Source organism: Eretmochelys imbricata, chromosome 7, assembly GCF_965152235.1.
Source record: "Eretmochelys imbricata isolate rEreImb1 chromosome 7, rEreImb1.hap1, whole genome shotgun sequence".
Lineage (NCBI taxonomy): Eukaryota > Metazoa > Chordata > Testudines > Cheloniidae > Eretmochelys > Eretmochelys imbricata.
In genome coordinates this window covers 61,037,707-61,049,977 of record NC_135578.1, presented here as the reverse complement: position 1 = coordinate 61,049,977, position 12,271 = coordinate 61,037,707, and the positions used below count along the sequence as shown (strand labels likewise).

Genomic DNA, 12,271 nt, shown 5'->3' with positions numbered 1-12,271 from the left:
CATTTCACATCTCCTCTGGGAACCTTCTCTCAAGAAACAGTACATATGGGACTGTTGCTGAGGTGGAGGGGTCCATGGCAAGAGGTTTCTTTGTGAAGAAAGACTAAAATACAGCAAATTCTAAGTCCTGAAGCCTTCTTTCATTGAACTTTTTGTGCTGTGTACCTTGATCATTAGACCTGAAGACTTCCAGGAGCCACCGTGGTCCTAAAGAATCTTTCAGTTGTGCATCTGTGCCTGCAGCTATCAGTGTAAATGCTGAGGGTCAAGTACATGTTTATCCAGTTTTTCCTTAAATAGCAAGATGTAAAATCAGTGTAGCTACATTGATTCTTCCAAAGCCTGTGCCCCACTGAACGGCAAAGTGATTGTGATTTCTCCTTTGTTACAGCAAGCTGTTAGGCTGTAAGCAGAAGATTATTGATTTGCTTCCAAAGATTGAAGTGGCTCTGAATAACATCAAGGAGGCTGACAGCTCTGTGATGCAGATGCAGGGAAAAAGGCAGAGGGAGATCTGGCATTTGCTGAAAATAGCTTGTGTAAGTGACTTTAGGATTGAAGTCTCTAAACGCTAACAGTAACCTCTTTAGCCAGGCAGTGTGTGACCTGTCAGATCTCTGATGGTTGGTAAAGTGTTGTGGAAGGTTTGAAGCACTACGTGCTGAATATACAGGAATTGTTCTGTGGCTTATGCATGCTGTTTATTATTTGTTACAGTGACACTCAGAGGGCCACGTTTTGCTGGGTGCTGCACAGACACACAGCAAGAGACAGACAGTTGCTACCCTAAAGAACTTAGTCTAAATAGCCAAAACAAGGAAGAAGCCTGCTGTGAAGTAGCACATCTGCTTCCTACATCGCTGCTGTTTTGCTGGGGAAGCAAAGACAGACTGTGTGGCTGGAGCACCAGTCATATCAGTTTGAGTCTCTGCTCCCCAAGGCTACCCCCTCGGGTCCTGCGGAAGTGCAAGCCTTGCATCTCCCGACCACTTGCCTGTTCAGTTCTGAAACCATATACAGCCCTCCCCAGCGAGGAGGGTTACTATAGTGCATGGCCTTGGGAGGGCGAGTGCCGTAGGTGACTTCAGCTTAAAATGTACAGTATGTGCAATGTGGGTGAGTTACTGTGGATGTGAGAACCTTTAACACTGGCAATTCATCGCCCTCTGGGGCTTGAATTCGTTGCCTTGATGTTTCATTGCCATAGCTTTTGCATTAATGTACATTTATCTTGAATGATGCTCATAATGCACTATTCGCAGGTCTCTTGGCTTGTATACACAGTATAAAACCAAATGAAGCAGGACTAAAATCTGTGTGTCCAGTGAATATGTGCAATGAAAATAATTCTGCTTCTATCCTAGACTCAGAGTTCTGCTCGATCTCTTGTGAGTTCCAGCATCGAAAGTGCAGCCACCCCTCCAACTGCTACATGGTTGCCTCCGAACTCCTCTGGCAACATACCCCATCCCCTCTCTTCTATGGCAGCTCCTAGAGATGGGTAAGAGTCAAGGAAGGGAGCTTATTGCTAAGACCAGTCTGTCTCTTTTCTGAAGAGTATACCTATTTTATATGCAAAAGCTCTGAAAGCTTGCCCTCCCTCACTGAGTTGTAGTGTAGACAGGCTCCAACTGTGATACATTAGCACGTTGGACTTCTTGAAAAGCACACAGCTTGTGTGCTGCCTGGTACGTTTTGGTAGAGTAACTGTGACTTTAGACATACCATTGTGATGGCCGTGGTGTAAGAACCAGAATAGAATAAGGCTGGCCTATGAAACACTGTGAACTACAATCCATCCTCTCTTCTTGTCGAAGTCCTCTTGTTGGCAGAGGCTGCCTGGCCTTTCGTTAATTCTGATTAAAGTTGGCCGCATTTGGCGTCCATTGCAGCTGCAATAGCCTAATCTTCTTCAGTTCAAGTGGACTCTGATTGTTCAGTTTCTCTTGACTGATCTGGAGCTGGGGTCACTGAGGTTGCCTGTGCTCAGGGCAGCAATTAACCTGTGATCTTGAGCTCCCGTTCAGTTGATTGTTGGTGAGTATGTGGAAGGACAGAGTCCTATACATCTCGTATGTTACAACCATACTGAATATCAGAATCAGAAACGAGGCTGAAGTCTTGTTCTTTTATGAAACTTGCTGGCCCCGATTGCTGCTCTTGTGATGCTATGAGGGTCCACCCAAACTAGCAAGGGGTTCTGGCACCGCCTGCTTCTGTGCTGTGCAGCTTTGGCTCAGAGCCCACATACCAGCAGCCTGTTCACTGCACAATGATCTCACCTTGGTTTCCACCCACCTGGTTACTCCTTGCAGGGTGACACCAGCAGCTCTTTCAATTCTGAGTCTCCTCAAAACGGTGTCCAGTTGCTCTCTCGGATACCTAGAAGTTGTATGTGCTGCCTCCAAAGAGACAGAACACACACCAGCCTGTTAGTTTAGCTGAGGACTTCACCCTTTAGTTTAGTAGACAGCACTGAGATGGTTTTGTAGTAAAACAAGAGCAAGTTTTATAACAAAGAGCACATATTTAAGTGATAAGTAAGAATAGAAGACACAGATGTGGTTACAAGTAAAACAAAACAAAACATGCTTTCTAGTGACTAAAACTTAACTTCAGCAAGTTTCCAGAGACTTCAACTCACTTAGCTAAAGGATCCACCTTTTTCAGATTACTAGAGCTCTATCCTCTTTTGTCTGCCCAGTGATGGATGCCAAAATGGCTTTATGCTTCCGCTTGTATTTCCCAAAATCTGTTGTCTATTTCAAGAGCTACGAAGGCTTCATGGAGTGTGGGCTCCATCATGATAGCTAAGCGGTCTTCCCCTTCGCTCATTTAGCTTGATGGCTTTGTTAACTTTATATGTAGATATACTTTTCCTCTGAGATGTTACCTGGCTCAATTTACCCTGGAGATGCAGGAAAGCCGGTGAGATGACATTCCTTTGTCTAGGACAGGCTGGATTTATGCACTCCTTGCAAAACACCTTTTTCCAGCACACATGTATCATTCTTTATACACCACCTGTTACATACATCACGTGATAATATTAAAGACCAGCATCTTACTGGTTTGCATACCTTACATGATGCCTTGTGTTTACAGATTACGACAACACTGTGTTGAGGCAATGAATGTCAGGCCTGATGTGAGTTATGGTATGGTATGCCCTCTGCCAGTTCGCATTGAGGGACTTCCTGGGTTACACCTAACTGCTGTAAAAGTTCTTGTCTTAGCTCAGAGCAGTGTGCTTCTTTGCAGGCACCCTACAATGCCGAGATCATATCTTTAAAAATGGGTAGCTGCTGTGTCCTACTTTTTGAGTCTGTGGTTGAATCTGGTGTATCTGCTGTCTCACCAAAACTAGCTTTTTCTTTACTTTAACTAATTTATGTTCAGTGAATCTAGTCAAGTTGTACACTGGCAGAGGAAAAGTAATGTGCGCCTCAGAGTTACTCTTAGGCCACTGGAAGTTGGATCAGGAATCTCTTAAATTGGGTTTATCTGTGTGAAAAAGATTCATGTGATGTCATTCACTCTAGAAGCAGGACAGGTTCTTTTCTGAGTTTGGGAGTTGGCTACTCACTGAGTGGTGCAGACCTTGTCTGCTTGCCCCATTTGGAGTAAGAGAAGAATATATTAGCACCAGGTATCACCACCTCCATTTTGTCTTTAGAGTGAAGATGCTTGCTAGCAGACATACAAGTTGCCCAGCACTGACATCTGCTCTATCTGAAGCACTATGAAAGAAAATAAATTAAGGGGCAGTTCATAGAGTTAAAGGCCACAAGGGACCACTAGATCACCTAGTGTGATCTCCTGTGTGTCACAGGCCACCAGTACCCGCACGCTAAACCCAACAACCAAAATTAGACCAAAGTATTACAGTCCACAGGAGACTAGACTAATTAGATGCCACAGGGAGGGAAATAGGAAGGCTCAGGGTGCACCAATGCCTAAGGCATGGTAGGGAAATGATGAGAGAGAATCCTGGCAAGTGAGCCACACTCCACGCTGCAGAGGAAGGCAAAAAATCCCCAAAGTTATTGCCAGTCTGACCTGAGGGGAAATTCCTTTCTGACCCCACATTTGGCAAAGTGTTCATTCAGTTTTTGGGCTATACATATATCTTTAATCTCCTTCCCATCTATGCTACATAGCAGCCTGACCTCATCCTTCCTTATTCTCTTTTTATTTCTAGAACTAAAAAAGTCATATGTAGTGTTGTTGTAGCCATGCTGGTCCTAGGATATTAGAGACACAAAGTAGGTGAGGTAATATCTTTTATTGGACCAACTTCTGTTGGTGTGAGAGACAAGCTTTTGAGCTTACCTGAAGAAGAATTCTTTGTATGTCTCTCTCACCAATAGAAGTTGGTCCAATGAAAGATATTATCTCACCTACCTTCTCTCAAAAAAAATTCTTATTTATTTTAATCTCCTTGACAAGAGCTAATTCACATAGACTTTTAGCAGTTCATTTTATTCTTACATTTCCTAACCTCCAAGGTGTCACTTTCATTCCCAAAAGGTTCTCTGCTTACTATTAATAACTTTTTTGAGGTGGTTATTCATCCAGGTGGGTCTGGAGTCTTTCCCTACAAGATTTTTTTCCCTTGCTTGGAATGCAAATTTCAGACAGTTTTTTGAATAGTTGATCTGAAGAAATTGCAAGCCGCCTCCAACTCTAAGTCTTTGAGCTCTTTAGCCCAGTTCATTTCTTTAATTAATTCCCTTAATTTTCCAGAGTTTTCCCTTTTGAAATGAAAAACCATAATTGATGCCTGGTTTTGATTATCCTTCCATTTCGTTGAAACTGAATCACTCGATCCAAGGTTATTTCCTACGACCAGCTCTTTTATGATGTCCTCACTACTTATCAAAACCAAGTATAAAATTGCATCACCTCTTGTTAATTCAGTGACAAGTTGAAAATGAAAACTGTCATCTATCGCATCCAAGAATACCTGGGCCATATCAGCATTAGCAACATTTATTTTTCAATCTCTATCCAGCAAGTTCGTCTCCATTATGACACAATTCCCCAAAGTATTTCTCTCTCTAATAATATTAGAGATCTGTATCCATATCTGGGCCCAGCCCTGGAGATCTGTTGCATACCCCAACCATATCCTAATAGAACCTCTTTTATAATCCTTCCCCAAAATGATTTTGACCCAATCAGATTCAGTTTTATATATACTATCACATTGTATTTAACAGTTTACTGCATCATTGATATAGAACTCTATCCCTCCACCTTTACCTTTATTGCTATCTTTCCTAAACAGCACATACCCTTCAATGCCTGTATTCCAGTCATGAGCACTATTCCACCATGATCTCTTATCCCTATAATATCTGGTTTGGCCTCCTGCACCAGTAGTTCCAGTTCCACTGTTTTATTGTCCTGACGACTTGCATTCATGTTCAGGCATTTCAGTTGTTTCCCTCAAACCTCACCCCGCTTTCTAGCTGAATTAGGTATACTCCTTTTGCTAACTGTAACACCTGCCTGACTACTGTTCCAATCAGTGTGTACTATTTTTCTCCTTGTTGTACATATTCTTCCCTTGTGGTGTTCCATTCTTCTTCGAGTCCTTGTCTATATGTGCTCCACATGCACTGGAGATCAGAATGCTTTAGTCAACAGTGTCTGTTGGCTGCAGCTGCTTCCTGCATAGCCTCAAGCTCCTCCCCTGTGAGGTTATAAAAGGGGATGGAGTGACCAACTGACCCCTCAATTCCTTTCAGCACTTTTGGCTGTGAGATGGTGCCAACTGACAGTGCCATCTCATCCATTCACACATTAGTTTATCTATAAATAGTTTAGTTAGGGTGTATTGTAGTAGTTGATGGGTTTTAATTTAATAGTATTTTTTTTTATTTGGTTTGTTTTTTTCCAAGTAGGGAGACCTCCTTGTGTCTGTTTAAAATTTTTGAGGTTTTAAATGTTTGTTATGTGAGGCTGTTATGCATGTTAATAATGCTCACTCCAAGGCTATGTCTACACTACGAATTATGATTGATTCAAGTTACATGGGTGTACAGCTGTGTCAGAACTGCATGTAGTCACCAGCAGTGCCTGTGTCGATGCAAAGTGCAGTGCGCCACAGGTAGGTATCCCACTGTCTGGCACAATGCCTTTTGGGAAATTTTTGCAATGTGTTGTCGGATAGAAACAACTTGCCCAGAGATCTCTGGGAGCTGGGGGCCATGGTCCCAGCATGCAACTTTCTCCATTCAATAATGCCATCCATAGTCCATAATTTTCATACCATTTTTTAAAAATCCCACAAACCTGTGCAGCACTTCTTGATGTTTCCCAATTATGTCTACTGCCTGGGTGAGTGAGATGTTAGGAAACGTTTAAGGATTGCAAGTCCTTATCCGAAGAGCTTCTAGATCCAGAGAAAACTGTCTGAAAACTATCAGTTAGAGAAATCAGCGAGGCCTGCATCAGACTGTAACATTATCCAGGGTACAATCTGGACAGTTGAACAGCTTTGTACCCATAACTCTCTAGCCTGGGGTGCCTTTTACACTGTGTTGCTATCAGAACAGACAATACTTGCCTGTTCACGCAGCCTTCAGCATGCAGATTCACTCCCAGCTAAATAATGAGCACTCTGACCAATCACTCATGAATTACATACAGGGCAACACCCGCAAGCTCTCTAGTCCCAGCCTTGTTCCCACAGAGATGCACATCTTGTACTGCTCAGTACCTTTCTGAACAGTATTAGATCATAGGAAGTTTTAACAGCTCTATTGGGGCCTCCATTCGACTCTCTTGCATCCTGTCCACTGCCACCTTTGTCTCAGAAAACTGCATTCATGATAGCCATTACCTGTCAGGAGGGTGGGTGAGTTGCAGGCCCTGATGGTGGGGCCTCCTTACATGCAGTTCTCCAAGGACAAGGTTATGTTCCAACCACACCCAAACTTCTTATCCAAGGCAGATTCTATTTCATTTGCACAGGCTGTGTATTTGCCTGTATTTTTCCCTAAGCTGCATCGTTCCCTGGAGGAGTAACACCTCCATACGTTAGACTGTGGTTCTTCGACATGTGATGCAGACATGTATTCTAGGGGGCATGTGTGCACCCCACATGCCGGAGACTTTTGCCTAGCAGTACTCTTACACTGGTAGCGCTCATGTCTTTGTACAAGACGTTATCACCTAGAGATGGTCCGCACAGAAATTTTGTCCCTTCATGCAATCCGGATACGATATGAACAGGCGAGACAAGCATGAAACTGTTCAGTCCTGGTCAGATAAAAGGCTAGACAGATGTGTATTCCACAATGGACCCTCTGTCCCCTCTGTATCAGAGTCTTCCTCTGGACGTTTGGTGCAAAGGAACTGAGCGTTGTCGCTTGTGAATCACCTACCTGGTAGAATATATTCATCTGCATCTGCTCGAAGAAGAAACAGTTACTTATAGTAACTGTGGTTCTTTGAGATGTGATGCAGACGTGTATTCCACAACTCACTCTCTATTCCTCTGCATCAGTGTCTTCCCCTGGGTGTTCAGTGCGAAAGAACTGAGAGGGGTTGCGGTGGTGCGGCCTCATATAGTCAGGAGAGGGGCTACAGACATGAGTGCCACCCCTCTAAGAGTATTGATAGGCAAAAGTCTCTGGCCTGCAGGGTGAATGTGTCTACCTGGAATACATGTCTGCATCACATCTTGAAGAACCACAATTACAGTAAGTAACCATTTCTACATCATGCAGTATTAATGACCAGAGGGTCACCAGTTTTTACAAGATGCTTTTTGGATAAATATTATGACAGCAGCGTTAAGATGCAGTGAGTTTGGCAGGCCTGGTAACTGTTGTATTTACAGAACAGTGAGTCTTTTGCCATTTGCCATCAAGGGGCTCTTAAGGTCATACTTGGTTACTCAGAATTTTAGAAATTGGCTGCTTCAGATTAGATCCCAGGTAATTCATGATATTTCTATTCATCTTTGAGGTCTCCAGTATTATGGCACCTCTTTGGAACTCTGCTCTGTCCTGAGTGAAGTGCAGGATGTTTATTGTGCAGTGAATCATTCCTAACTTAATCTTTGCCCTGTGGATGGTGGCTGGAAGCCCTCTGTCAATCCCTTGGCATCAGCAGAGTGGCATGCCAAATACAGTTGCAGAGTAACTTTTTGAATTGCAGATAAACTGCTGTAAATTTATCTCCTCCTCTCCCTGTCCTCCTTCCGGAGGAGTGGGTCAGTCACAGTTTAAATCTGCCCCCTTATGCCTTTTTTATAGGGAAGTTTTTGCCCGTGTGATAGAAGAGAATCTGAACTATCTGGACCGCTTTAGCACTATCATTCAAGAGGCAAAACAGGAGCAGAACAGCAGCATGATGGTAAGTCTGTTTCTATGATTCAAAGGCTTGATTTTCAAAGCTGTCATTGGCTTGGAAGCTTTTGCTTACTGAGCGTATCTTAAAATATATCTCTGGTCCTTTGTGACAAGTCAGACTACTGCTGTCAAGTGTATATGTGCAGTGTCCTGGTGAGTTGCTCACAAAGGATAGCAGGTGCACTGACAAAAGCATCAGATAAGGAATCCTATTCCTGGCTCTGGAAATAGGCAAGCTATTCAAGCAGGGATGTGGCAAGCAGGGGACGGTGGTGGGAGCATTATCTCTCAAGATCTTGTTATAGAGTAGAAAGAACTGCCTGCAGTAAACCTTTTCTCCTGTTCCTGAGCCATGTCCACCCTTTGACTAGGCAAGAGCAGAAGGGGCAGTAGGAATGGGCTTAAGGTTCAGAGTGAGTAGGGAATAGGAGGAACAAGTGGTGTGAGTGGACAAGTTTGATGTCAATCTGGGACCTAGTGTCCGAGCAGAAGGATATTTCACCTTTCTCTAAATAATGAGAAACTGGAATTCATAAGTCATTGGGCTAGGCAGAAACTATGGGCCAGCTAGTTCTTCTCCTCCTATCCTTCCCCTTGAGCAGGCAAGGATCTCACCTGTTTCAGCCCATCTCTAATGGATGAAGTGAAGCTGTTCCCATGAGCACTCAGTATGGTGTCCAAACTAATGATGATGATCTGTGTCAGATGCCACACTCTCTCCTGGCAGCTTGTTCTGTTGCAAGCTCCTTATGCAGTTACATTTATCTAAATATCCCTGCTGTGACCTTGGGATTAAGATTTCACTTCTCCTCCAACTGTGACATTAAGCTACTCCCTAGCTGGAATGTTAGATGTTCCCTTCAATACACGTTTTCCTGAGAATGATTTCCTATGAAGCCATGCTAAAACCTACATATACAACATGCTTCCACTCCTCACCAGCCACTTGAGAACATGTTAAGGGGATCACTGCTCTCACCCCTATAACCTTTGTGGCAGTTGTGTAAGAGACCAGTAAAGAATTTTCCCAACATGGGAACAGCATATGGCCAGCATAATCTGTCCTTTGTGGACCCCACAAACCCTAGAGTAGGATGGGGTAGGGAGGTAGAATAGCCAAAGTGAGCACTGGATTCTTGAACAGCCATAGGCAGCCCTGGGGAGGTTACTGTAAGTTAGAGCAGCTCCCAGGGCAGAGCCCAGTTGCCCAGAATCTGGAGGATGAAATGTTATCTAAAGCCTCCTTGGCCTCCTCTTCTGGGCTGCACCTTTCAGGGGCACAGCACAGAATCTAGCCTTTAGGGTTTAATGTCTGGTTTTGATGACCCTTTGTTGCTTACTACTTCTCACCTTATTTTCTGCTAATTTACAAACCAACTGCTTATCAGTAGCTCTGACACTTTATCAAGTATTGCTGCTGAGACCACCACCAAGGTCCAGTTAGTGCCAGCTAATGTGGTGGGTTTGTGATAGTAGGGACTGAGCTGACACCATTAACTCATGTCCTGTGGTTACCCAATAGCCTTCAGACAGTAAGGACTTCTGGTCCCTGCTGATCTGTGTCAGATGAAACCAGTAGCTTAGAGGTCAAAGGTTAACTGTCTGCCAGTATACTGAGTTTCAGTAGCTCACAGTCCCTGGCCACACAAATTCTTCATTTCTGGTTTCTCATCAGTTCCTCCCCAATGCTGAGAATAGATTCAGGGTGACTTCTTTTCAGGCTCTTGATCCGGAAAGTAGTTGCTGTTTGTGAAATGTCAGAAGTCTTTGAAATACCTCGATTAGCTGTGGTTTTTACCAGCGGGTCTTGGATAGTTAAAACCACTTCAGTCTCTCCTTATAATTCCAAGACTGCCATCAGTGAGTGGTTTTGGACAATGCAGCTCCCAGGCAGGTGGTCATTGATTTGAAAATTGATAAGCTGACTGAACTCTAGTTGCTCTTTTGCTTCTTTTCTAGAGTCTTGATTGGAGTTGGCTGAAATAATTAAGAAAGTCAAGCGGGCATCGTTGCCATCCCCAATATGTCCGTGTGCTCAAGGTTGGCTGACAGTCTGCGATGAGATGAAACAGCCCAGTATCAACGTTGTGCTGTTGATTCCACACTCTGCTGATTCAGGACTGAATAATCTTCTCTCCCACTGCATCCGGATGACAGTTAGTTCTGCAAGAGGCATTTTGTGTTTTGTAGATGTTAGCGGACTTGATTATAAAGTACATGGGCAGCAACAGAGACCCTACCTTGTATGTTTTGCTGCTAGAGGCAAATGTTTTCCAACCTGCTGCCTCATTTCAGGGCTTTTAAATCCATATTAAGCTACCTAAAGAAGTAGCCTGATTTTCAGAGATGCTGAGTGATCCTGGCTCCCACTACATCCCTGGGCACTGCAGATGCTCAGCACATTTGAAAATGACACCCTTTATATTTAGAAGCTTTTTAGGCACCTGGGTTTGGTTTGAAAATGTTTGCAATGGCCAGTCTTTCTGGCAGTATGACCCGTCCATGCAGTCTGTGCCTGATAGGCACTGCTAAGGGAGGCAGCTGTTGCTCTGACAGATGAGCTGAGATTAGAGCACTGTTTGAAATGTTCTGTCTATGGAGAACCTCTCCTGGCGGGAGGTACTCTGCCTCAGCATTTGGCGTTAATTTGTTTGGTGCTAGAGCTGCTGTGAGCTCTAGGGGAAGCAGAGGGGGCAGGTACCAGGGAGGTGTTCTCCTTATTTCCTCTGAGTAGGGAGAAGGCAGGGAGTGCCTTCTAGGTGCAGACAGATATCTGCCTTAAATGGACAAGATGCACAGTACAGGCTACAGCAGTATCTGCAGTGTCCTGCTGGGGTGCTGGGCTACTGCACCCTCTTCTTCTGGGGCAGGCATCTCACATGCAAAATGATGTATTACTTACGTTATCTTGCACCCCAACCCCCACTAAATCCCAACCATCTGAGCCCTGGTCTGCGGAATGCAATTTCTGATGGATGAAAGAAAAACACTACAGCCATGGCTTTCCACCCCGATGTGCACTCTTGTCTACCGAGAAGCAGTTTTGACAGGTGTTTCTTACTGATCAGGAAATATTCCCCAATTCCAAACAGACGGAATTTTATATCCACTGGCTACTTTAAAATATTTAAGACTTCTATTTGTTCATTTGTGATAAATATTATATTATGTAGAACCTCTTCGTGATTCTTATTATGTTCCAGATTTGCGTCATTTTAAAGATGATACCCTCAAATGGTTTGACTTGCCAATGTTCTGTTTGGGCAGGACGCAGGAGCGGAAAGGTAACAGGCTACCTGGACTTCAGTTTATGGGCAAGATTTTCAAAAATGGCTAGTGATTTTGGGTGTGCAACCCAACCTCTTTAATAAAGGGCAGGTGCTCAGCACTTTCTGAAAATTACGCCCTTTTAAGATGTCTTAAGTTGAGCACTCAAAAGCATAAGCTGCTTTTGAAAATCTTGATCCATGCTTGTCTCTCTCCATATAAGGCTGAATTACTCTAAAACCAAAACATTTCAAAACCAGGTAGCTATGAAGTAACAAGTTCACATCACTTACCAAATCCAAATTCTGAATAGCAAGAAATAAAAAGCGAAGGAAATTGTAAATTTCACATCATCCACAAAATAACCAACAATACACTAAGTGGGCCTCCATTCCCTTGCCTCCTTGTGCAGTCATTTACATCTGTGCAGAGTGAGTGTACATTTTACATGCACTTTGCACCAGTATGAGTGACCAAGGATACAAGGCAATAGAGAATTGAGCTCACTAGTAAACGAAGTACAAAAAAAAAAAAAGGAGTACTTGTGGTACCTTAGAGACTAACAATTTATTATATTTCATCCCAAAACAGCAAACTGAATTCTGATCATTGGGATTAAAATATATTCGAGCACTTGT

At 43.5% G+C, this 12,271-nt stretch overlaps 1 protein-coding gene across 1 annotated transcript in view; it reads left to right on the top strand.

Moving 5' to 3' along the window:
* Positions 1 to 11,541, top strand: part of CHUK (component of inhibitor of nuclear factor kappa B kinase complex) — a 79,501-nt gene extending 67,960 nt beyond the window's left edge. The window contains exons 18-21 of the mRNA XM_077823433.1: positions 392 to 539; positions 1,365 to 1,501; positions 8,271 to 8,370; positions 10,326 to 11,541. Of these exons, the coding sequence (XP_077679559.1) occupies positions 392 to 539; positions 1,365 to 1,501; positions 8,271 to 8,370; positions 10,326 to 10,352 (412 nt within the window). The 3' untranslated portion in view covers positions 10,353 to 11,541. The remainder of the gene's footprint in view (positions 1 to 391; positions 540 to 1,364; positions 1,502 to 8,270; positions 8,371 to 10,325) is intronic.
* Positions 11,542 to 12,271: the final 730 nt, after the last annotated feature.